At 44.6% G+C, this 26,530-nt stretch overlaps 1 protein-coding gene across 1 annotated transcript in view; it reads left to right on the forward strand.

Moving 5' to 3' along the window:
- CRHR2 (corticotropin releasing hormone receptor 2) overlaps positions 1-26,530 on the forward strand; it is a 290,812-nt gene that overhangs the window by 17,462 nt on the left and 246,820 nt on the right. The window contains exon 2 of the mRNA XM_032764679.2: positions 26,338-26,431. Coding sequence (XP_032620570.1) covers positions 26,338-26,431 — 94 coding nt within the window. The remainder of the gene's footprint in view (positions 1-26,337; positions 26,432-26,530) is intronic.

Here is a 26,530-nt window from a genome sequence, read left to right on the forward strand (position 1 = left end):
ATGAATAAATACAGAATGTGTGTTTAAAAAAATCACCGTGACCAGGACCAGATTCAGCTCTGTTAACACTGGTGTAAATTTCAAGTGATGCTATTGAAAACAATGGAATTATTCTCAATTTACATCAGTGTAACCGAGAGCAGAATTTGTCTAAGGGTAAAATTTTCAGAAGCCCCAAAGTCCATTTTCAAAAGTAATCTTAGGCCATAATATCAAAGGTATTTGGTGCCTAGTGGTTTTTTTTTTTTCAAAAGTGCCTCAACAGGTTAGCTGCCTAAAGCCCACTGGAGTTGAAAAGTCGACCCCAAGTGTTGGCATATTTGGTAGTTTATTAAATTACAATGTAAACAAATAAGGTACCAGTGCAGTGCAAAAGAAGATGATCAGATTGTGAAAGGCTACATAGGCATCACATGATACTGCAGTTCATGTCCATTAGCTTTATTTTAAAATAGAGTATTTAGAAACCTCTGTAGAGTATCCTGTATCTCAAATCCTTTATTTTCATTTACAGATGATACAATCCCATCTGAGAGTAGCTCTTTGTCTGATACAACAATTTATGATGATGGTATGTCGCTTACGCTTTTCCATTTATGAAGTATAAAGTATATCATGCCCTTCATAAATAATAATGTAACTTTTTCAGTATCTTATTCTGACCTACATCTACATCTCTGATGCCTCTATTTAAATCTTAGTTCGTTTGCTAAACCTTTTAATGAGCAGTGATTCTATACAGGAGAAGAATATGCTTAATCAGAAGTTGTTCTTTGAAACCATGTATTTGTCAAAAGCGTGAGGCTCTTCTGCTGGCGAGTGAGTTTTCTTTGTAGATGATTGTTGTTTTAATGGGATAGCTCTTCTGAAATACACGCATCACTCCTGCATGAACAAACAATTCCAACCGGCAGTAACTGGCAGGGGAGGGCACTTCCAGATGGCGAATGACTGGCTGGAGGAATCTGGCCAGGTAAGCCAGCCAGTCATAACCTGACAGGAAGTGCCCAACCCAGATGTCATCATTGCAGTTCTAAATCATTAAAATATTAAAACATGCAGAGAAACTAATGACCTGTTTGCATGTTAAATGGTGATCTGCATCTTGCCAGGGATATGGTGTTTTGTTGTAGCGTACTTGATTTTTTTTTTTCCCCTAGCAGTTAGTATTAAACCAGTCACCATCTGGAAAAGACTTGGCTTGACATTCCTTTAGATTTGTCATCATCATTTGGGAACAAATATTATCCAGACCGTGATTCACTGCTTAGTGAGGGCTTGATTCTGATCTCACCGCAGCTTCGTGCTCACGCCTTGGCTCTGAAATTGAGTTACACCTGATTCTCACATGTGGGAGTGAGATGTGAATCAGGGCTTCAGTGTATCCGAATGTTCACCGAGTGTTTGATCCTGCATCTGTTCCAGTCAATGGAAGCTTGGTCATTGACTTCGGTGGGCAGAGAATTAAGCCCTAACAGAAGTGAGATCAAAATCAAGCCCTGAGTCTTCACAGTTGCTTCCAACTAAAAACACTTATCTCTGTTTTTTATCTTGCTACAGATAATTAAACTGGGCTATTTATGCGGCGCCGTGGTGGCGCCACTCCAGGGGGCGCCCAGCCGACCCGCCGAGTGTTGCTAGGGTAAAAAGTTTCTCCGACGGCTGTGCACGCGGCGCGCACACACCTAAATGGAATGGATATGAGCAACACATCTTGAAGAACAACAGTTACAGGGTAAGTAACCTTGTCTTCTTATAGAGGGCTTTTCATCAGCCGATCTCAAAGCGCTTCACAGTATTTATCCTTGCAACACCCCTGTGAAGCATTATCCTCTCTACTCTAAACATGGGGAACTGAGGTACAGAAAGGCTAAGTGACGTGTCCAAGGTCACACAGGAAGTCTGTGGCAGAGCAGGGAATTGAATCAGGTTCTCCTGTGTCCTAAGGCAGTGCTGTAACCACTGGACTATCCTTCCCTTCCTGAGAAGTTGCATGAGTTGATAGAACTTAGATAAGAGATGATGGAGAACTTTTTTCTTAAGAGAACTCTACTGGCGTTTCTTCTTATTTTGGGGTGGGGAATATCTTTTGAAGGCTGAGTGGCACAGTGAGCTAATTCACTAGCTTTTCCTCTCTGGGAAGCCAGGTTTGAGTCTTAGGTCACAAATCAAAATGGGTTATGAGGTCAAGCAGGACATTGGTTTTCAGCAAGGGTCGGCAACCTTTTAGAAGTGGTGTGCCAAGTCTTCATTTAGTTACGCTAATTTAAGGTTTTGCGCACCAGTAACATTTTTAGAAGGTGTCTTTCTATAAGTCTTTAATATATAACTAAACTATTGCTGTATGTAAAGTAAATAAGGTTGTTAAAATATTTAAGAAGCTTCATTTAAAATTAAATTAAAATGCAGAGCCCCCTGGACCGGTGGGCAGAACCTGGGCAGTGTGAGTGCCACTGAGTGTGAGTGCTGCCTTCAGCACACATGCCATAGGTGGCCTACCCCTGGTTTACAGAATCAAATGACTACGTTCTGCAAAGTGCGGCTATATTGGCAGGCTTGGGTTAGTAGGTTCAGAAGGATCAGGCATTCTTGGAACCAGGACTGAGGTACATCAGCATGCCCATGTGAGGAAGACTTCCTATGCTGGGCTACTGGCGTATGGCCTGCATTTTAATGAGCCACTCATTCCCACACAGGTGTTCAGTGAAAGAAAACATAAGTGGATAATGGAAATAGGGGTGGTATAAACATCATTAGATTTTGCAAAAAGCCAGATGGACCCTGTGGCGGGGTGACCACCCGTTCCAGCCTGGAAGGAGCTGGAAAAGCCCTGCGGAGGGCTGGGGCTGGGCAAGGTAAAACTCTGGCTGATTGGGGGAAGTGGCTGCAGCTGGGGCCATGCCCCAACCTGAGCAACAGGGCCTTATAAGAAGGCCTGGGAAGCCAGAAGGACAGTGTCCCTCTGCCTGTAGAGGGAGAAGTGTCTGGCTGCAGGGAGCCAGACACAAGGTACTTGAGTAAAGCAGGGCTGGGGAGCTCTAGCCTGGAAAGCCCCAGGCTGCAGCCTAGCAGAATGCCAACAGGTACTAGAGGTTGCAGAGTCCAAACCCTCCTTACCAGTGATGAGTAGGCTGATACTGCAGTCTGCCCCAGTGCGTGGGGCTAAACAATGACTGGCAGTAGCCTTATACTGAGGTGATGTGGGGATAGTGAGTGGGGGTTCCCCAGGGAGGGGAGACACTAAGAGAAAGGGGTTACTGCTTAGGGATAGCACCCCAGCTAAAAGGGCACCAGCTCTAGGGAGGGACACAGGGGGCCAGAGGACAGGTGGATCACTGCCCTGCAGAGGGCGCTCTGGAGGCTGGAAATCGAGCTAATTCCCTGAGACCAGCAGGCAATGCCACAGGGGTCAGTCTGCTTGTCTACAGACCTCCACAGCTCTGCTGTCATGGGAGAAGAGTAACTGCTCAATCAGCAGGCTTGGCTTGGCTTTTGTCACACTGCACTCTTTCTCTAATTGTTTCCAGAGGGAAGGAAAACACTGCTCCACTAACCTGTGCTTCTCTGGACATAAAATAGCAATTTTTATATTTAATTGGGCAGTTGCTCTGAGCAGCTCCTTCTGGATTTTGTTCACCTCTGTGTGTGTTTTGGAAAGCAGGGACTTATCTTCAAGTGACCACTTGATCTCCTTGTGACTGGAGAGATTAGCATTAATGAGGTTAAAAGCTGTCTTTGAGTTAGGGGGATTTCTTGAATTAATTTATTACTTGGCTCATTTAAAAAAAGAGAACGTCCTTGCTGATTTGAGTCCTGCAGATCAAACCTGCAAGGTAACACAGGGCTCTATACTAAAGCAAGATTTCAGTGGAGCTTAAATACAAACAAAAGGCTCAAGTTAGAAGCCGTGCCACCTCCAGAAATAACATTACAGCCAATAGGATTTCTGCATCTGCAATACCAGCAGGTGTGGGCCTTGAAAATGAAAAGCAGCTGCTGATTGATTAGGTGCATGCAACCTATGTTTTAAAGTTGTTCCAGTTGTTGCCTCTTGATCTGACCAAAGCGTAGGATATAAAGAGGTAATTTTAAATTGCTGAATGCCAAGTAATTTTATTTAAAAAGTTACCAAATATGTTTAGTTTAGAGAAACAAGAAAGGGTAGACTCTTAGTCACTGTTTGTCTGATTGCTAGTTCAGGGATGTGACTCTCATTATTTTACATACCTAGGGGACACCGCAATTAAAACAAAGCAAAATAATCACAATCTTTAATCATGGCTACCTTATTATTAAAGAAAGGTGCGGGGGAAAGCTTTAAACCAATACAAATGACAGAACACACTTGAGAAACTAGTTACTCCTATTAGAATCTCTTCTATGTATCTCTCTGGAGAGTTTGAGAGACATTTCATCATTGAGAATGAATGGCTTCTGGGGGTGTTTTTTGTGTGGGAAGTTAAGACCAAAGTACATATTTTCCTAAATTTACTGTGAGCCCAGCTTAGGATCTCACTGTTTATAAGTGAGCAAAATAATTTGTTAAAGGGCAGGTGGGTCCTGTTTGGCATATCATTGATAACTTAAAACAGTTTATACTTGGGCAAAGTAAGCAATCTTAGCCAGATCCTATGAAACTGAAGGAAATCTTTCAATCAGTTACTTAGAAGATGCTGTTTAAGGAGCTGCCTTGAGACAGGCCAATTACAAATATCAAGAATCTTTAATTAAATTCCACTGTTTCTCTGTTTACCAATGTTCAGAGGTGAAAGTAACATAAAGTACTTACCAGTACACTGGAGTCCTGAGCAAGGGGTGTGGCCTCAACCGGAAGAGGTGGGACCTTTAAATACCCAGGTCCTTTAAATCAAGATTTAACAGCCCAGGGGCTCTGGCTGGGAGCCCTGGGGCCTTTAAATCACCCCCAGAGCCGGCCACAGAGGCAGCTGGGAGCTCAGGGGCTATTTAAAAGACCTGGGGCTCCGGCCGCCACTAGTGCAGTGGAGCTTTGGGCCCTTTAAATCACCAATGGAGCCCTGCCATCATGCCCCCTGGGCCTTCGGCAGTGGGGCTCGGGCTCCAGCCACCACAGGGAGCCCCGGGCCCTTTAAATCACCAGCCTGGGGAAGCTGGTCCAACACAGCATACTGGCTCTTGCCAGTATGCTGTGCCATACCAGACTGGACCAGCTTACTTTCATCTCTGCCAATGTTTAGCTCCTGTATCCTCTCCAAGGATACTTATTAATTAATAGGCAGAAGTGTTAGTATCTTAAGTTACAATAGTATTTCCATATCCTACTAAAACCTTTACAAGAGTTTTAAATCTAGTCCCTTGGCAGGATCTTAACTTCTCACCAATCCAGAATTGAAGTCCCGGAGAAGTTTTCCTTGGGTCTTTTCTCTGCTTTTCTTAGCTGTCTGTAGCTTGCTTGTAGAGATGGACAGGATAAGTTCATGAGCAATGTGTGTGTTTTGAGCATGGTAGCAGGGAGCATGTGAGATGGGTGCTCTCTTCAGAGCTTTTATACTCTTCTTCCTATTTTGATGGAAACTATAGGAAAACACACCTCTGTTGGGCTTGTTTAGATTCAAAGCTGCATGCTGACATTCTGTGTTTTGGTTAAGTACCTTCATGAGTTGTCTTTAGGAGCCTCTTCATCATATGAATATGTAGTTTGTTAATGCATATATGTGCATATATATACCTTCTTTCTTTACAGTTCTATTTCATATGTCTTTGTGGCAGGAGATTAACGGAAGATCCTTAAGTTTAGAATTTAACTTTCTTTGTATTCAGTCAATTTTCTCTGATTCTTTAAGTTTTATTAGAGTTTAACAATTTTCAAAACAATCCTTTAAAATTAAACAATTTTTTAAGAACTATTTAAGCTAAAGTCTTTCTTTAAGAAGTTGTTGATTCTGTATGACAGTTCTTGGAAAGCTGATTCTTCTTGTCATCCTGAGTTGGGTGACGGGGTGGCTTGAGCACTGTCAGTAATTAATACAAATATTCTAATTAATACAAATATTCTATACTGAAATGGCTTCTTTCATGAGTAATTAGTTCGGAAAGATTATGAGAAAGCATTTTACCATTTACTTAACCATCATATTAGAAAATTACATTAGATGCTGTGCATTTAGTTATAAAATACTTGCAAATATGCCATTCAAAATGATTTGCCATTGAAGAAATGAAGAAAGGTTTAAAACATTTCCGATGACACATTTTTTCCTAGAAGCTATTTTGAATGAAAATTTTCCAGTAATTATTAAATTCATTTCAACAAGTATATTTCTACAATTCTTTGTGTGGGTTTACTTAGTTTTTCTTGGGAGAGTGAAAAAGCCCACTTCACTCCTAAATTTATTGCTCTGACAACACAACCCTAAATTTCTTTTCACAATCACATCCTTTCCTAAAACATTCATGTTTTTCACGGTTTTCTTGGTACCAGCTGTACCAGACTGGTATTTTACAAGAGTTATCTAGAACAGGACAGCTAAGAAAATCTTTGCAGTTATAAACATGGTTTTATGGCAAAGAAATGTAATCTCTCTGATATTTAGCTTGTTTTGGGGTGACAGAAAACAAACTTCCTGCAATGTCTTCAATCAGCCTGAACATTTTATAACATAACTAACTAAAACATACACAGTTACTGGTATATTTCCAAGCATCCTGCCTTTAACATACTTTAGCTATATCTTAATAGTCAATAAAGGTGCAAACAAATTTGTAACGCCTAATATTAATAAAATTATTACAACTTTTTTTATCATTTTTGCATCCTCATTGAGGTCTTTCTACCTCAAAGGGTGTTGCTCCATGCATTGCTCTTTACTGCCGATGCTGCACAGAGCTCTGCCACCTGTACGTCAGAGTCTTGGGGAAGATGGTTAGGGATTCAACAATGAGAGAACAGAGAAGGGCAGGTTGTGGGTGGGTTGCAGGAGTGGATAGCCAGGACTGGGGGAATTTCATAACATTCTCCCTCATATGTACACACGCTCAGGGGAGATTTTCTTCAACAAGTCAGACAGCCAGATGCAACGTTACATTACATGCTATGAGTACGATCCTATGGGTGGATCCTAGAGGTAGCTGTTGGCTGGCTAATGTAGCACGACTGCCTGGGATTTGGGGGAGGAGAGTCATCAGGAACATATGGCTGGTGTAGAATTACAAGGCTTTTTTCTGGATGACTTTGGTATCTGCAGAGTTTCAGAGCCTGTCCAGTGGCCTGTTCCAATGGGAAGCAGGGAATCCAAATGTAGCAATTGGAAAGAGGAACAGGAATCTTCACTTTGTGACAGATAAGAAATGACCCTTTTCACATCCATTACAGATGCACAGAGCTCACCCCTTTGATAAGATTTCTGAGTGGAAGCATCTCCAATCCCATTCCTGCTGAGGGGGCTCTCTGAATTAGAACACCAAGTGTTGCTGTCAGGAAGTAAGTAGATTTGAAAAGCTGAACAAGAGCTTGATAAACAACTTTCAATCTACTGACCATGTAAAGTGATTGCAACAAAGCCTCTTTTCACTTTCTGAGAATGAAGGATCTTCTGGAAAGTAGAGCATGGAGACTATGATTATTGCATGTTTTGTGACCTAAAACCATCCAAAAATATTGCTTTGGACAGAGGGTCAGTTGATCTTGTTTTGCTAAAAAAATAAACTGCAGAGGTCCCAAAGAACTGTTATGATTAGAGATGAGCAAAAAAAAATTGGACAAAACATTTTTCACTGCAAAATGCAGATTTGGTGAAAAATGCTGAAACATTTTTGATTTCATGTTGAATTCATCAGATGGTTTCAGCTGAAAACAAACAACATCCTGAACAAGTTTGAATGTTTTGTTTTGACATTTTTGAAACAAAATGTTTACTTTTACAGTGTCTTTTTGTTTAGACCTTTACTTCCATTTCATTTTTTAAAGGTAACAAAAAGCCTCAAAGAAAATAAAATGTTTCATTTTGAGTCAAACAAAATGTTTTGTTAGTAGACAGTTCTCTGAAAATTTCAGCTTAATGCACAGCAGAAGTCAAAAAGGCTACCGCTATTCCTCCTGGGAGAATTCTGCACCACTGCATGCATGCAGAAGTCATGCCCGCTGCAGATTTCTCTGCTTCTCAGCAAAAAATGACAGAGAAGCAAAGGAAAGCCGCAAGAGCAGTCATGTGCCCCTCCCCAGCAGTATGAACACATCATTTTGGGCACCTGAAGCAGCCAGCAAAGAAGTAAATCACTGTGTGGGGAGAGGGCAGGGCTGAGGACACCCTGGCAGGTGGCTCCTATCCTGTACTGGGCTCATCTGCTAGTCCTGGCTGGGCTGGGGGAGGGAGAAGACAGGACTTCCGCTTCCTGGCCAGGGCCAGGGCCAGGGCCAGGGCCAGGTATGATCCATCCCCAGAAACCTTTCCTAGCTGTAGGAATTTCTTCCCCTACAGCTTCCTGCACCTGTTGCTCCTCAGCTACAGGGGGAAGGGTCATTATACAGGGAGCTGCTCTCCTATCTGCCCAACCTCCATGCATCCAGAGGCCCCTGGACCCAGACCACCCCCTGCACTAGAACTCCCACCCCACTGAGCCCCAACTAGCTGCACCCAGACCTCCACCCAGCAAACCCCACTTGCCCTGCACCCAGGCCCTCCTGCCAACCCCAGTGCCCCCACCTTCAGACCCCCCTGCCCCCATGAGCTCCAATCACCTTCACCTGGACACCCCACAGAGTCCCGTTTCCCCTGCACCCAGAACTCCGCAATAAACCCATGTGCATCCAGATTTCCCCCCACACCCAGACCCCTACTGAACCGTCTGCACCCAGATTGCCCCACACAGAACCCTCTCACCCCGCAGCTGGATCCTTTCCACACTAAACCCCTTCACACTTGGATCCTGCCAGACTGAGCCTGCCTGCTCCACAGATGGATTGGTGTCCTGGGCTGGGCGTTCATGTGAGACTGTCCCTCTCGCTTACTATCTTGGTGCACCTGTGGAGGGGCAGGGCCTGAGGTGTTTCTGGGGCAGGACTGTCCCTTGCGCTTGTCAGGGTCGGGTGCAATCTTACCGCCAAGTCCATGTCCCAGGGGAGGAGGCCACAGGGTGATCTGCTCCCCACTGCCATGCTAGAACCTCCACATTTATTTATTGACAAATAAAATTTGCAGAATTTTTAATATTTTGGTGCAGAACTCCCTCAGCAGTACAGTAAGTTAGGAGCTATTTGGAAAAGCATAGAAAATAAGACAGATAATATCATAATTCCACTATATAGATCTGTGGTGTGCCCACAGCTTGGATACTGTGTCCTGTTCTGGTTGCCCCGTATCAAAAAAATGATATAGTGGAACTAGGAAGATTCAGAGAAGGGTAACAGAATTGATAAAGGATATGGAACAGCTTCCATATGAGAAGACTAAAAGACTACGGTTTTTACAACTAAGGGAGGATAGGATAGAATTCTATAAATGGTGTGGGAAAAGTAAATGGAGAGATGTTATTTACCCTTTCCCACAGTACAAAAACCAGGGGACACCTGATGGAATTAATATGCAGTAAGTTTAAAACAAACAAAAGGAAGTATCTCTTCACACAATGCACGGTCAATCTGTGGAACTCATCGCCGGAGGATTCTGGGAGGGCCAAAGTATAACTGGGTTCAAAAATGAACTAGATAAGTTCATGGAGGATAGATCCATCAGTGGCAATTAGCCCAGATGGTCAGGGACACAACCCCATTCTTGGGGTGACCCTAAACCTCTGACTGTCAAAAGCTGGAAGGGGAAAACAGGGTGAATCTCTTCAACTACCCTGTTCTGTACACTCCCAGTGAATCTCTGGTATTGGCCAGTGTCAGAGACAGGATACCGGTCTAAATGGAACAGTGGTCTGACCCAGTATGGCCATTTTTATGTTTGTGCAACCTTAAATTGATTTTATTTTTCAATGTTTGTTGAAAAAATTGAATTTTTTTTGTTTCGGGCTGATCCAAAAAACTCAGTTACTTTCCCAGCTCTAATCATGATCTATATTTTTGCATATAATGTAGTATAAATGTCTTATTTGTAACAAATGGAAAGATACTGCTTGTTGGAGCCTTGCTCACTGAAGGCTCCAGTCTTGCATCGGGATCTGAGTACAGCTCCTTTGCCTTCAGTGAAGCTCCACGTGGTTCCAGGGGTCTGCCTGCATAGATCCAGCATCAGGACTGGCACCTAATCTTATACGCTAATATCTGAAGCGTAAACGGGTGGCAAGGGGAGCCCTTGTTGGTCCCAGAACTAGGGAGATTCATAGACTTTAGGACTGGAAGGGACCTCGAGAGGTCATCGAGGCACAAAGATATTCCTGTGGCAGTTCAAGGAGGGAGGAGTTCAGAGAGGGGAATTTCAATAGGCTAAAAAACTTCAAAATGTAAAAGGTGGGCAACACAGAGGATGTCACTGAGCTGGATCTGGCCCCACAGGGGCCTCCAGCTGAGGCTGCATAGCCATATATCTTGAAACATAAGCAATCAAATGCAGTGGCAGTGCACCAAACAGGAATTTGGCCTTGTTACCTGGGGTTTTCTGAACCCAAAGCTCTTGATAATTTTACTGTCTGCAAGGCAGTGTCAGGATATAAATCAATGGGGACACAGCACATCCACTTGATAAGGGGGTGGTATAAACAGTGCAAACGAGTGCTTTCACTTAAAGCTTTTACTTTATTTAGTCTCAAGCACATACACGTGCCCGCAGCAGGCTAGTAAAGCACCCCAAACCTATATTTACCCCAAAGTCTGGAGAAGTGTTTGAGTTGTTTGGCAACAGGCTTCTGGTAGCCAGCCTTCCATCTGCTGCTGGGGATCTTAAGATAGGTCCATGAAGTCTATCTAACTCGGACTTTTCTCCCCTTTTATGCATGTTAGTGTGACATAGTTGTCAATCAAAAAACAAACAAACAAAACCCTCCCCTGCCCCCCCCCAAAAATTAAGCAAGAGTTAAACAGGAAGTTTCCAGCCATTAGTTGAACAGATATGTTTTTGCAGAGTCCGTAGTCTTATGGGCCCTGACAAACACACACTAGAAGTCAAATATAAACAGACTTCCTGTTTTTCAAAACTGCATACTTCAGTAGTTTAAAAGAAGCAAGACAGGATGGCACAGGTCACCATTATGGTCACCCCCCATCTCCTCCTGGCTTGCCTAATTATGCCAAGGTTGCCGCAGAGGCCTTATAGCTTAGCTGCTTTTGGCAATGAGTGTAACAGTCGATATTCCAGTTACTGGCAGCTGAAGCTTTTTGCTGGGCTGTCAAAATCTCCCCCTACAGCCTATTAAACTAGACCTTCCAGTCGATACCTATAGCATTCAAATATTCTCAGTGGAGCAATTATAGCTGTAGGACCAAGTCAGCTCAAGTTTCACTCTTTCAAAAATAACTAAACTCAATCTGTGCTCCCAGAAAGAGTCTGAACACTGGAAACTAACACTCTGCTTGGGCTTGCTGCATAAATGTCCTGTCTTGTAGGACAGAAAACACTGTCTCTGCCCAAGCATCCAAGGTTGGGTTGTTTTTCAAAATACAAAGAAAATGAGTCTGAGTCTAAGAGCCTGTCAGTGAATGGATTACAAGAAGATAGGCAAGAGTCTTCAGCAATGTTTTTCTGGAGAAAGGAATTTCAGTATTTGCTTTCTCTCTTAAAATGGGGCTAGAACTGATTAATATTTTAATAACTGAAAACATTTAATATTTGGATGTTCATACAATCATTCCCACCCCTCTGTATCTTTAAAATACTACATGACTGAAGAATTTTTCCTCTGAAGTTATGAGTTGTTTTACCAGTTTTCCCATCTGCACTTTTCTGTGTGTTCCTTTGCAAACTTTATACTTTTCCTTTATTTCTTTATTTATTGCTAAATAAAAGTCACACACAAGAAGCCCATTTATTAGGATAACTGGGCTAGAAATGGAAGCAAAAGTAATACAACATCCGTGTAAGATTTTTTTCCCCGCTAGCCAAGTGAACCAAAAGTTGATCCTAAAACAAACATGATGTTCAAACTTTTTCTTCTTACACATATTGTGAAATCCCTAATGCCGTCTGGACTCTCCTGTTGTCACACAAAAATTGGACAGCTGCACATACAGTGTATTGTGATAGAGGCAGGCCAGTTGGGTATAGCAGAAGGCAGATATACTGGCCACTGGATTAACAGTTTTCTGTTCCCTGACTGACCAGAGCAGGGGCTGCTCCAGACTAATGAGAACACCTGACTCTAATTAACCTGCAAAGAGTCAGGTGAGGCCATTCAGTTAATGTGACCACCTGACTCTAATTAAGGCCCTGCTGATACTATAAAAAGGGCTCACTCCAGTAAGACAGGGAAGAGCCAGGGGCAAGGAAGTGCGGCTGAAGGGCTGGTTACTGAAGACAACCTCAGACCATCATTAAAGGAGCCCTAAGGTCAGGGTGAAGAAGGGAGAAGCAGGAGATCTGTGGGGAAGTGGCCCAGGGAAATGTAGCAACTCTGGCAGTGAAAGGTTGGCTTCCAACAACTGCAACCATTAGGGTCCCTGGGCCGGAACCTGGAGTAGAGGTCGGACCTGGGTTCCTCCCAACCCACCACTACAGGAACATCTTCTGCGGGGGCGGATGTCAGGCCCCTGTCAGGACAGGAGGCTGAACAGAGACTGTGGGAGTTCTCTCACCAACTTCCTTGCAGGCCTATGATGAAAAGGGCTCAGTAGACTGTAACCCTGGCCCTAGAGAGAGAAGGGCTACATGAAGGGTCACAGTGAGCCACTGAGGCTAGCCTAAACCGCCTAGAAGCGCAGGACCCACGGGAGCAAGGTCAGAGCTCTGCCACAACTGGTGTGAGAAGTGGGATAGTGATTGTTCACAGCGTGGCGGAACAAAGAAGTGTTTACCGAAAAACAAAAAAACAAAAAAGGTGCACAGAGATTTTTGGTTGTGGGTTTTTTTGTTGTTGTTGTTGTTTGTACCACCATGGAGTAGGTGGGGAGAGCACTGATGGAAGCCACAGCAGCTCAGCAGGAGGCAACTTGGGCTCAGGCGATGGCACAACAGGAGTCCATGAGGTTACAGCAGGAAACCAACCAATTATTAATGAGCCAGGTGACCCAAGATCGAGCCCTCCTGTGCGAGGTTGTGGACCAGCTGAAGATCCTCACTGCCCAGGCCCGGGGATCCAATGAGATGCAAACCCTGAGGGCCACTGGTTGCCTGCCAAAGATGACGGCAGGCGATGATATAGAGGGGTATCTCCTCTCATTTGAAAGGACTGCACAGCATGAGGCGTGGCCCCTGGAGCAGTGGGCCAGCATTCTCGCCCCTTTCTTGTGCGGAGAGGCCCAGAAGGCCTACTTTGATCTGCCCACTCAGGATGCCGCTGACTATTCCCAGCTGACGGCAGAGATCCTAGCATGATCTGGGGCGACAGCAGCGGTGCGGGCCCAGAGGTTCCAGGAGTGGAAATACAGGGAGAACAAACCTCCAAGGTCCCAACTATTCGACCTCATACACCTTGCTCGAAAGTGATTACGGCCGGAGGCATGCAGCTCAGAGATTTTAGAGAGTTTAGTCATGGACCATTACGTGCGGGGACTGCCGCCAGATCTCCGCAAATGGGTCTGCCAGAACAATCCGTCCACCTATGACGAAATGATCACATTGGTGGAAAGACGGATAACAGCCAGGGAATTAACCCAACTACCCAAGAAAGGCCCCTCACAAAACAAACACCCAACCCCAACCATGGAGGGTCGGGCGGCCAAACCCCCAGGAAGTCCTAGGTGGAAGAAGAGGGAGGTCGAAAACCAGTCGGGAACCCAGAAGGAAGGGGAAGGCGTGAGTAGGGGGGACCCCGGGACTAAATCCCCTAATGCATGTGATAGGGGAATGGCTAGAAGCAATTATAGGTGTTATGGATGTGAGGAGTTGGGGCACATAGCTGCCCAGTGCCCCAATGTCATAGAGCCAAGGCAGTGTAACCTGGGGAATGGGGCAGACCCATGCAGCCTACTCAATATTGTAGGGGTCACAGTCACCCCACATAAATATACAAGGTAGGTAAAGTTGAATGGGGTAGAAACCATGGCACTCGTAAACTCGGAGTGCTATCACCCTGATTTCAGGTAAATTAGTGAAGCGCAGCCAGTTAATGCAGGCCAAGCGTATGGGAGTAACCTGTGTCCATGGGACTGTTAGCTACTACTCCATCATACCAGTGAAAATTGAAATTCAGGGAAATGTCACCAGTGTGAAAGCAGGGGTAGTCTCAAACCTCCCATAGCCCGTGCTCATAGGTAGAGATTTCCCCGGGTTTGGAAACTTGCTTCCACTGGAGGAATTAGAGGGAGAGGAGCTCCCCAAACTTCAGGGAGTTTCCACAGCAGAATGTCACCTCCCATTTTTCGTGGAAATGTCCCAGGAACTATTCCCGGTCCCGGGGAAAGGCAGGAAGAAGAAAAGAGAAAGAAGGGTGGCCAAGGCCTTGGGTACCTGAATCCTGATACAAGGACAGAGGGTCGCCTGTGTAGGCAGACGTACACGGGCAACTGAAGGGGAAGGCCCTGAGACAGAGGAGGGGTCAGAGACTACTTCCAACTCCAACCTCATGGAGTCAGCCGAGAGGGCAGAGACAGATCCCTCAGAGTTCAGGCTGTTAAGCCCAGAGAGAGAGACTTTTGAATGGGATCAGGTGGAAGACCCAAGGTACGATAACGCCAGGAAGGAGGTGGCTGAGATAGATGGGGTACCCATAGAGGGAAAGGCCTAGGGGCCAGGGCCTTATTTTGTGATCAAGAGGAATCTCCTATACCGAGTCGTGCAAATGTAGGAGCAAGAGGTAGACCAGCTCCTAGTCCTCTGGAAACACCAGAAGGCAGTATTAAGCCTCGCTGACAGTCACCTTTTTGGAGGTCACTTGGGAGTGGAGAAAACCCAGGCGCGAATCTTACGCAGGTTCTTCTGGCTGGGGGTACATGAAGACGTCCGGCGGTACTGTGTCTCTTGCCCCGAATATCAACCGCACAGCCCTCGTCCACATCTAAGAGCTCCTCTGGTACCCCTGCCGATCATTGAAGTCCCATTCAAGTGGATCACCATGGATCTTGTGGGGCCACTAGAGAAAACGACCCGAGGCCAGTATGTGCTTGTCATCCTAGATTATGCAACTAGGTACCCAGAAGCTGACCCCTTACAAAATACAGCTTCCAAGAGCATTGCCAAAGAATTAGTGGCAATCTTTGCCCGGGTAGGGCTACCAAAAGAAATCCTCACAGACCAGGTAACACCATTCATGTCCAAGTTGATGAAGGATTTGTGTTCCCTGCTCCATGTCCAGACACTGTGGACCTCAGTTTACCATCCACAAACTGATGGTCTGGTGGAAAGATTTAACCGAACCCTCAAGGCCATGATAAGAAAGGTGGTAAGCAAGGATGGGAAAGATTGGGACAACCTGCTACCGTACCTCATGTTTGCCATTTGTGAGATCCCCCAAGCTTGCACCGGATTCTCCCCCTTTGAGCTGTTGTATGGACGTAACCCCCGCGGCATCCTGGACATAGCCAAGGAAATTTGGGAGGAGGAACCCGGTGTGGAAGTAGGGAAAGAATTGACAAGGATTTGTAGGGGATTTTAATGCATGTTAGTTTGTTAGCAAAAGTTAGGCTAGCAGTTAACAAGAGGTAGGCAAGCTGTAACTCTAATGACGCGAGACTTGTAGAAGTAAGGATGGTGTGAGGCAAATGGGGAAAAAACTGTGTGAAAAGTTGTCATGACCTTGCACTAATAACTAAATACGTAGACTGGCATCTTCTAGAAGTAAGAGAAATAAGATAGCAGGATGGCCTATGTATAAACAAAAAGGAGCTGTTGCTCATTATTGTCTGTAATATTGCTTGTTATTGTCTGTAACAAAGGTATAAATGCTGCTGTAATTGTTTACCTGTTGAGAGACCTGTCCAGGACTGAGGCAACCCTGTGTCCTAGGGCACTCCCTCCTTCTGTTGCAATTGCTAAAGAAATAATAAAGTATTTGATTTTGCTGCACGCAAATAAAAAAGTGAAAACTAAGTTTTTCTCCGACAATTTGGGGGCTCGTCCGGGATGTCAACGCCTACTGAGACACAGGCAGCTGCTACAGATCATTCCCCTTCGAACCCCATGGCACCACAAGAGAGGTATGAGACCTTTTGAAATCTCTATTAGGGTGTCGTCGGACTGTCCATGGGGCCTTCTGTCTCTGTTGGGCTCATGCCATCTGAACTTATTGACTGTGCAGCAAGATCAGATGCAGAGCAGTATTGGGGAAAGGCCCCAATAACATTAGTTTATAGCAATACTGGGCAACTGCTTGGTTGGCCAACAAGGTAATGCATAGAGAAACGCATTAGGTAATGCATAGAAAAATGAATTAGGTATGCACCGCTGCTGAGGGGTTTTTACCGCCTCAAGAGGGGTTGTCATACCGCCTCATGGTATTGGGTCCGGACATAAAGTACAGATGCCTCGTGGTATTTGGAAATAAAGGCCTGTGTGTGTGTGTGTTTGTGTACACCAGTGTAAGTGACTGTTACCGAAAGATGCCCAAAGTACCCTGTGAAGCGAAAGCTCGTGACCAGAACTACTGTAACGCAAGCCCGATAACTAGAGGATCTTTAGAAAATCCGACCCACAGTGGGCTGACTCCGCCTGGCATCATCCAGCGAGGAAGCTACCTGGGTCTAGGAGCGTGTGAACCCATCTTCCCTCCCCCTTTCCTTTCTGTGTGGGCTACTGACAGTCTGATCATTTCACTGGACGCAATCAAAGTAAGCGGCGCCATCTCCCTGAGACTAGCCGACGCTCTTTGCTGAAGGAAACAGAGATTTATTTTTTTGGGCAGTTAATTATTGCTTAAAATATATAAATACCCTTGTTGATTTTAAGCAAAACAGAGGAATTATCCCATATTTTTTTATATTTGTTTTATAGGCAGCCCAGGTTTAGTGGCTTTTACCTTATTAGTTAGATAATTTGCGTTAATACAGATGCTTTTTGGCTTGCTTTTGCATTTAAAGCTATTTACAGCTTAAAGATTTTTACTTTAAAAGGGATATAATTAACTGTACCAGAATTTTGGTGGCTTTTTACTACTAACTTTTGCTTTTAAACACTGAAAGAAAAGCACTTTTTATAGTGCCTTTTAGAGCCTAATAGGGTTTTAATTACATAGCACTGTATACATTTTTTAGCTAATTTGACTAAATTGTTTGTAGGCAAATAATTGCAATTAAATAATTTTTTTGCTTGAATTTATTTACAAACATTTTAAAGACACCAAGAACTTTTTTTTAGTATTTTTACAAAGTTCAATTGTTTTTTTAGCAACTACAGAGTTAACTTTTTACTTAAATTATTTGCTTGTTTTTTAACAGCTATTTTTATTAACTTAAATTACTATTTTAAGTATTGTTTTGTGTATTTGAAATTTTTATGCTTATACTTACTTACTTTTTTCTTTTTTTACTATGCCCTTAAAATTTTTTAACTTCTTTTTTAATTGCTTTGTTTGTTGCTTGACTGCTTGGGCCCGATTCTGCTATTTTTGCTGAACTGTTTTTTTTTATGAGCACTGGCTTGTTTTACTACCAGTTTAGCTAGGAGGGTGGGCTTTTTAACTAGCCCAGATGAGGGATGGGATAGCCCGGGTCACCCCCATAGTGAGAGAACACCTAGAGAAGGCCCAAGAGGCCCAGAGAACCTACTACAACCGCCAAGCCAAACTTCGTCAGTTTCAAACTGGTGACCGAGTAATGGTACTGGTACCCACAGCTCAGAGTAAGCTGTTGGCGCAGTAGCAAGGGCCCTACGAAATAGTTGAACCCGTAGGGAAAGTAAATTACATGGTGCAACAACCAGGACGTTGAAAAGTAGAGCAGATATATCATGTCAACCTTCTGAAACCATGGCATACGCAAGAGGCATGCACAGTGATTCGAGAAGAGCTGCACCCAGGAAACAAAAATCCTGAACAGGTGAGAGTGTCTCCTGATCTAACGACAGCCCAGAAGAAAGAGATAACTGAGATGGTTGCCCAATATCAAGATGTATTCTCAACCAAAGCTGGGTCGCACAACCGGGACATATCACCACATCATCACAAACCCTGGGGCCAGAGTAACTATGAGGCCCTACCGGGTGCCAGCAGCCGAAAGGGAGGAAATAAAAGCGGAAGTCAGGAAAATGCTGGAGATGGGGGTCATCGAAGAATCCCACAGTCAGTGGTCCAGCCCAGTAGTGTTGGTGCCCAAACCTGATGGCACCACAAGATTCTGCAACGACTTCCGTTGACTAAATGAGATATCCCAGTTTGATGCCTACCCTATACCCCACATAGACGAACTACAGGACCGTCTGGGGAATGCCCGGTACTTGACAACCTTAGACTTGACAAAGGGGTACTGGCAGATTCCTCTAGCCAAAGATGCAAAGGAAAAGACAGCGTTTTCTACACTGGAGGGTCTCTTCCAATATATGGTCCTTCCTTTTGGACTACATGGGGCTCCAGCTACCTTTCAGCGCCTCATGGACAAGTTATTATGCCCCCATACCAGTTATGCTGTGGCCTACTTGGATGATGTGGTGATTCATACCCCAGACTGGGAGACCCACTTGGAAAAAGTGAGGGCGGTCCTTGATACCTTCCGGCGGGCTGGCCTTACGCGAACCCTGTTAAGTGCGCTGTAGGGTTCACGGAGGCCAAATATCTTGGCTACGTAGTAGGAAAAGGTCTGGTAAAACCCCAACTGAATAAGTTAGAGGCCATCCAAAATTGGCATTGGCCGAGTCGTAAGAAGCAGGTCCGAGCATTTCTAGGGGTGGTGGGGTATTATCGGCATTTCATCCCCCATTTTGCTACAAGGGCAAGTCCCCTAACAGACTTAGCGAAGGCCTGTGGTCCTGATCCAGTCAGATGGTCCGATGCAGCAGAGAGGGCATTCGCGGACTTACGGACTGCCCTCTGCAGTAACTCCGTATTGATAGCCCCAGATTTCAACAAGGACTTTATCCTACAGACAGATGCATCCGAGGTAGGGTTAGCGGCCATCCTGTCGCAGATGGTTGGGGAGGAGGAACACCCAGTTCTCTACCTCAGTAGGAAAATCCTTCCGAGGGAACAAAAATATGCAGTAGTAGAGAGAGAGTGCCTTGCTGTAAAATGGGCAATGGAAACGTTGATTTACTACCTGCTGGGGCACAGATTTATCCTTGTGAATGACCATGCCCCTCCTCAATGGATGCAACGGAACAAGGAAAAGAACACAAGGGGAACCAGGTGGTTCTTATCTCTCCAACCTTTCCAGTTCCGCACGGAGCAGGGAGTCGCCATGGCAATGCCGATGGCTTATCACGCATACACTGTCTGGTGTCCCAAGCTGCCCAACCCCTTGGTGTTGAGCAGGGGGGAGGGATATGTGATAGACCCAGGCCAGTTGGATACAGCAGAATAGCAGAAGGCAGATATACTAGCCACTGGATTAACAGTTTTCTGTTCCCTGACTGACCAGAGCAGGGGCTGCTCCAGGCTAATGAGAACACCTGACTCTAATTAACCTGCAAAGAGTCAGGTGAGGCCATTCAGTTAATGTGACCACCTGACTCTTAATTTTGAAGCCTTGCTGATACATAAAAGGCTCAACCTCCTGTCAACAGGGAAGAAGCCAGGGCGAGGAGGTGCGGTGGAAGGGCTGTTACTGAAGACACACTCAGCACAATTCACTTAAAAGGAGCCCTAAAGTCAGGTGAAGAAGCGGAGAAGCAGGAAGCGCTTTGCGGAAGGGCCCAGGGAAAGTGTAGCAACTCTGGCAGTGAGAGGTTGGCTGCAACAATCTGCAAACCATTAGGGTCCCTGGGCTGAACCCACAGAGGAGAGGTCGGGCCTGGGTTCCCGCCCTAACCAACCCTACTACAGAACTTCTCCTGGGAGGGAAGTTAGGCCCTGTCAGGACAGAGTGCTGAATCAGAGACGTGGGATTCTCTCACCAAACTTCCTGGAACAGGCTATGAGAAAAGGGCTCAGTAGACTGTAACCCTGGCGCCTGAGAGAGAATGGGCTACGGGAGGGTCACCATGTGAGCCACTGAGGCTAGCATTACCCAAACCCGCACTAGAAGGCGCGGACCCACGGGAGCAAGGCGTCCAGAGCTCTGCCACTAGTTTTATCGTATCATTATCTAAGCAAAAAAGCAAATGAGGAGTCGAGTGGCAACCTTAATAGACTAATAGATTTGTTTTGGGCAGGGCTGGCCCTTACCATGAGGGCGAATTGAAGGTGGCCCCTCAGGTGCCAGATGCTGTGGGGGGCCCACTAGGACCCAGGGGTAGAAAATTGTGTCTGCGGCTGTGGTGCATTATGTATTGCTCTGCTCGCTCTAGGTACACAGAGACGGTGGAGTGCCGTGCTGGAGGAGGAGGCACAAGAGACATAACAGGCGCAGGAGGAGAAAGGTGAGAGGGAATTAACAGAAAGCAGCAGAAGCAGCAGGAGAGAGGAGGAGGAGCCTCTTATGTCCCTCACTAACACCCCAGGGGAGCTGATGATTAACACCAGCTTCTCAGGAGCTTCCTGTTTCCTGCAGCTTCCCTGAACCCCCTGAGGAAACGGCAGTCAACTGAAGTAGTAGGAGCCAGTTAGGCTCTAAGACGCTGATATTCCTTCCCACTCAGGCCCTGCTACCAGCCTGCTTATGTCCCTTCCATGGTGTGAGAGCCACTAAATGGCTACCCCTGATACTATCGTAAACCAATATGAAGTAAAACCAGCTCTGCCGCACGATCCAGTACACTACAGGGAGGCAGTGTGGCCTATTTTGATGGGGACTCAGGAACCTGTGTTCTAATCCTGAATCCTCTAGAGTCGTAGACTTTAAGGTCAGAAGGGACCATTATGATCATAATCTGACCTCCTGCACAGCACAGGCCACAGAATCGGCCCCCCATACCACTTCTGTAACAAACCCCTAACCTATGTCTGAGTTATTGAATCCTCAGATCATGGTTTAAGACTTCAAGCTGCAGAGATCCTCCAGCAAGTTACCCATGCCCCACGCTGCAGGGGAAGGAACCCCCACCCCCAAGGGCCTCTGCCAATCTGCCCTGGAGGAAATTCCTTCCTGACCCCAATATTTCGCGATCCGCTAAACCTGAGCATATGGGCAAGACTCACCCAGGAAAGAATTCTCTGTAGTAACTCAGATCCACCTCTACTAACATCCATCACAGGCCATTGGCAATTTACCGCTTAGTCAAGATCAATTTAATTGCCAAAATTAGGCTATCCCATCTTACTATCCCTGCATGAATTTATCAAGCTTAGTCTGTGATCCAGATATGTCTTTTGCCCCCACTACTCCGCTTGGAAGGCTGTTCCAGACTGTCACTCCTCTGATGGTTAGAACCTTTATCTAATTTCAAGGCTAAATGGAGGTAGGTATTACCAATCCAGGTAGAGCCAAACTCAAACACTTTATGGATGAAAATTCGGGGGGCCCAGATAATCTTCATCCAGAATGTTAAAGGAACTGGCACGTGTAATTTCAAGCCCGTTAGCAAGAATTTTTAATGATCAGTAAACTTCATGGGTTGTACCATATGACTGGAGAATTGCTAACATGCTTACTATTTTTAAGAAAGGAAAAAAAGTGATTGGTAACTACAGGCGCTGTTAGTTTGACATTCTGTAGTGATGCAGAAGATCTTCGCGAAGAAAGTTTGAAGGAGAAAACGATAGTAAGGACATTGAGGTCAATGGTAACGGGAACAAAGTCAACATGGTTTTATTAAAAACAAAAGTTTTAGATCGTGCAAAACCAATTCCGGATCTCCTTCTTTGAGAAGGTATCAGATATATTACGACAAAGGAAACGCAGGGATCTAATGTACCTTGATTTCAGTAAGGCATTTTGATATCGTTTCACAGGGAAATTATTAGTTAAATTGGAAAAGATGGGGATCAATATGAAAATTGAAAGGTGGATAAGGATCTGGTTAAAGGGGAGACTACAACGGGTCTTACTGAAAGGTGAACTGTCAGGCTGGAGGAAGGTTACTAGTGGAGTTCCTCAGGGATCAGTTTTGGGACCAATCTTATTTAATCTTTTTATTACTGACCTTGGCATGAAAAGTGGGAATGTGCTAATAAAGTTTACGGATGACACAAAGCTGGGAGGTATTGCCAATACAGAGAAGGTCCGGGATATCATACAGGAAGATCTGGATGACCTTGTAAACTGGAGTAATAGTAACAGGATGAAATTTAATAGTGAAAAGTGCAAGGTCATGCATTTAGGGATTAATAACAAGAATTTTTGTTATAAGCTGGGGACACATCAGTTGGAAGTAACAAAAGAGGAGATGGACCTCAGAGTATTGGTTGATCATAGGATGACTATGAGCCGCCAATGTGATATGGCTGTGAAAAAAGCTAATGCGTTCTTGGGATGGTATTTCCAGTAGAGGTAAGGAGATGTTAGAACCGTTATACAAGGCACTGGTGAGACTGCATCTGGAATACTCTGTACAGTTCTGGTCTCCTATGTTTCAGAAGATGAGTTCAAACTGGAATAGGTACAGAGAAGGGCTACTAGGATGATCTGAGGAATGGAAAACCTGTCTTATGAAAGGAAACTGAAAGATCTTGGCTTGTTTAGCCTAACCAAAAGAAGGCTGAGGAGAGAGATGGTTTCTCTCTAGAAATATATCAGAGGGATAAATATCAGGGAGGGAGAGTAATTATTTAAGCTCAATACTAATGTGGACACAAGAACAAATGGATATAAACTGACTGGCCTCCTTATGATATTAGGTAACTCACTTCACTGCTCTATGCCTCACTTTCCCCATCTGTAAAATGGAGATAACGATTAGGGCCTTACCAAATTCACGGCCATGAAAAACGCATCATAGACCATGAAATATGGTCTCCTTCCCTTCCCCCCACCAGCTGTGAAATCTGGTCTTTTGTGTGCTTTTACCATATACTATACAGATTTCACGGGGGAGACAGGCGTTTCTCAAATTGGGGGTCCTGACCCAAAAGAGAGTTGAAGGGGAGGGGGGGGTTGCAAGGTTATTATGGGGGGGAGTTGCGATATTTCCACTCTAACTTCTGGGCTGGCTTCAGAGCTGGGTGGCTGGAGAGTGGCGGCTGCTGACTGAGGGCCCCACCCTGCAGGCAGCAGTGCAGAAGCCAGGGTGGCAATACCATACCATGCCATCCTTATTTCTGTGCTGCTGCTGTCAGTGGCTCTGCCTTCAGAGCTGGACTCCCAGCCAGCAGCCACTGCCCTCTAACTGCCTTGCTCTGAAGGCAGCGCCACCACCAGTAGCAGTGCAGAAGTAAGGGTAGCAGTACCGCAACTCCCCCATAATAACCTTGCAACCCCCTCTCCACACACACACATACAAAACTCCTATGGGGTCAGGACCCCCTACAATTACAATACTGTGAAATTTCAGATTAGCTGAAATCTTGAAATTTACCATTTTTCAAATCCTATGACTGTGAAATTGACCAAAATCGACAGGGAATTTGGTAGGGCCCTAATAACGATACTGACCTCTTTTGGAAAGCACTTTGAGATCTACTCCTAGAAAGCGCTGTATAAAGTATTTATTATTTTATTGTTGATGCAGAGTAATTTTGTTATTTAATGGTGTCAGAATCAGACCATACTTATGTCACTCAATGGAAATAAAAATATTGGAAGGGGTTGGTTGGTTTGTGTGTGTTTGTTTAAAGAATTTTCATTCTGAAAAATACCAAGAAAAAATACAAAGCTATTTTAAAAGGAATGAAAGTTTTTAATATATTAATGTTCCTGAGGAGTGCATATTTTCACCATCATTTATTCCATTTCTCCTTGTTATGCAACAAGGAAGTCAGTAATACAGATGGTGTTTTACAATCACGGAACACATTATGAAGCTCCTAAATGTAATGTAAACCATCAGTGGACATGTTATTTTCCCTGAGTCAGAGCTGTGTGTCTCGCTTGGCTTAAATAGAAGATCGAAGGCATTTTGTGAATTCTCAAGGCATTATATACCCTCATAAAGAGTCAGAAAGGTTTGATTTCACGGCCCAGCGGTATCTGTCAGTGATTTGTCACTTTTGAATATTTTCTTTCTCCTTTTCTGTTACGGCATTCCGTAAGCAATGCTATTATTCCCAGAAGTATTAAAAACTGGCTGCCATCTACTGATCATTTACATGTATTGTTCTGGGAGCTACCTCTGCTGAGCCTGCAATGTGCAGTAATTTATTTCCCGTTTTGGGGGTGAAAATGAGATTCGATTCTTTGGCCTCAGTATTAAGTGTATTCCTTAAAATCCTGGGTTTTTTTGTCGGATGTCTAAATAAATATTGTCTTGTTAGGAGGCTAAGTAAAGTTCTCACCCATGTTGTATGGCTTTGAACAATCTGAAGTTAAATCACTTCAGCTAATATATACCAACCAGCATAAGCAGCTTGCTAAATTCATTAGTGCAAGAGACCCATTTGTTGCTACCTTTTCACACCCTCTAGTTGCTACTTAAGTCATAGGTGACCTATTAGAAAAGAGCAGCAAAGAGTCCTGTGGCACCTTATAGACTAACAGATGTTTTGGCACATGAGCTTTCGTGGGTGAATAGCCACTTCGTCGGATACATGTAGCGGAAATTTCATGGGGCAAGTATATATATGCAAGCAAGAAGCAGGCTAGAGATAACGAGGTTAGTTCAGTCAGGGAGGGTGAGGCCCTCTTCTAGCAGGTGAGGTGTGAAAACCAAGAGAGGAGAAACTGGTTCTGTAGTTGGCAAGCCATTCACAGTCTTTGTTTAATCCTGAGCTGATGGTGTCAAATTTGCAGATGAACTGAAGCTCAGCAGTTTCTCTTTGAAGTCTGGTCCTGAAGTTTTTTTGCTACAGGATGGCCGCCTTAAGATCTGCTATTGTGTGGCCAGGGAGGTTGAAGTGCTCTCCTACAGGTTTTTGTATATTGCCATTCCTAATATCTGATTTGTGTCCATTTATCCTTTTCTTTAGAGACTGTCCAGTTTGGTCTATGTAGATAGCAGAGGGGCATTGCTGGCATATGATGGTCTCTATTACATTAGTGGATGTGCAGTTGAATGAACCGGTGATGATGTGGCTGATCTGAAGTGGGTATTCATCCATGAAAGCTCATGCTCCAAAACGTCTGTTAGTCTATAAGATGCCACAGGACTCTTTGCTGCTTTTACAGATCCAGGCTAACATGACTACCTCTCTGATACTGTTAGAGAAGAGAGAGCTGTGCAGCTTTAGTTTACATGGGAGTAGTGAGATGGAGAAGGAATGTATTACAACCCTGTGCCTCTTGCCGCAAGAAGACTTACAGTGGAATTACTCTCTACACCAGATCTCAGCTGTGTAGGTTGCTTGTGTGGTACATCAAGCTCTTCCTTAACTGTAACTTATTCCGATTTTGTTTGTTCAAGTGAAAACAGATGAATGGCCATGAGGGCTGGCGGTATCCCAGTACCGTTCTGTGACTCTTATTCTTCCCCCCATAACAAACCTGTGACTCTTCCTGAAAGTACTGCTGACAGTATCACTGCCCGAGTTATGATGCAGAAATGAGCTGTGCAAGACTCCTGACTTTGTCCTTAGAGATTTTAAGTATCGGGGAGAGAGTTTTATCACTCTAAAGGGGGAAATAGGCAGTCTTTTTTTCAAAGAGAAGGATAGCTGTATGGAGGACAGATGACTGATGATGTCAGGGAACGCTCATTCAGAGGAAGCTCTGATGACATGTAGATATTAAAGACTCCATGATAAAAACTGTCGTACTTACATTCTGCAGTCATTAAGTTCCCGCTGTTGGTTCAGTGGGATACAATATTCTTCATGTCCTATCCTACACTGTTGTGTAGTGTTGTTGCTGTGCTCTGTTAAACAGCTGCCACACTTCGCTTGAGAGGTGGCTGCATTTTACTGATGGTGGAAGTGATCCCTGTATTGATTTGCTAACTCCGAGGAGTGTCTTCACCCATAATTGCACAATTGATAAGCTGTGGCTGGGATGATTTAGTTGGGTTGGTCCTGCTTTGAACAGGAGATTGGACTAGATGACTTCCTGAGGTCTCTTCCAACCCTAATATTATTCTACGATTCTATAAGTTAAAACTGCTATAAAAGTGCCAGTATTATTATCACACTCCCAGGAGACAGAATCTTGTCCTTCTCTTGCTGCTTGTTAAGTATAAATATTTATTGTGTTTTTTTTTCCTTTTCCTTTTGTTCATCCAGTTAGTTCTGCACTGTGAATCCTCTGTGAGCCTGCCCTTGTCTGTTCTGCTGGAAAGATATTGCGAAGCATTGTCAGCTCTCTACAATGTCACAGGTATATACTCTGTTCATTTCTATCAATAGTTAGTTTTTACACTGCTGCCTATCACTGCCATCAGAGAGCACTCAATACATTATTGTATATCCCTACAGA

Source organism: Chelonoidis abingdonii, chromosome 2 (assembly GCF_003597395.2).
Source record: "Chelonoidis abingdonii isolate Lonesome George chromosome 2, CheloAbing_2.0, whole genome shotgun sequence".
Taxonomy (NCBI): domain Eukaryota; kingdom Metazoa; phylum Chordata; order Testudines; family Testudinidae; genus Chelonoidis; species Chelonoidis abingdonii.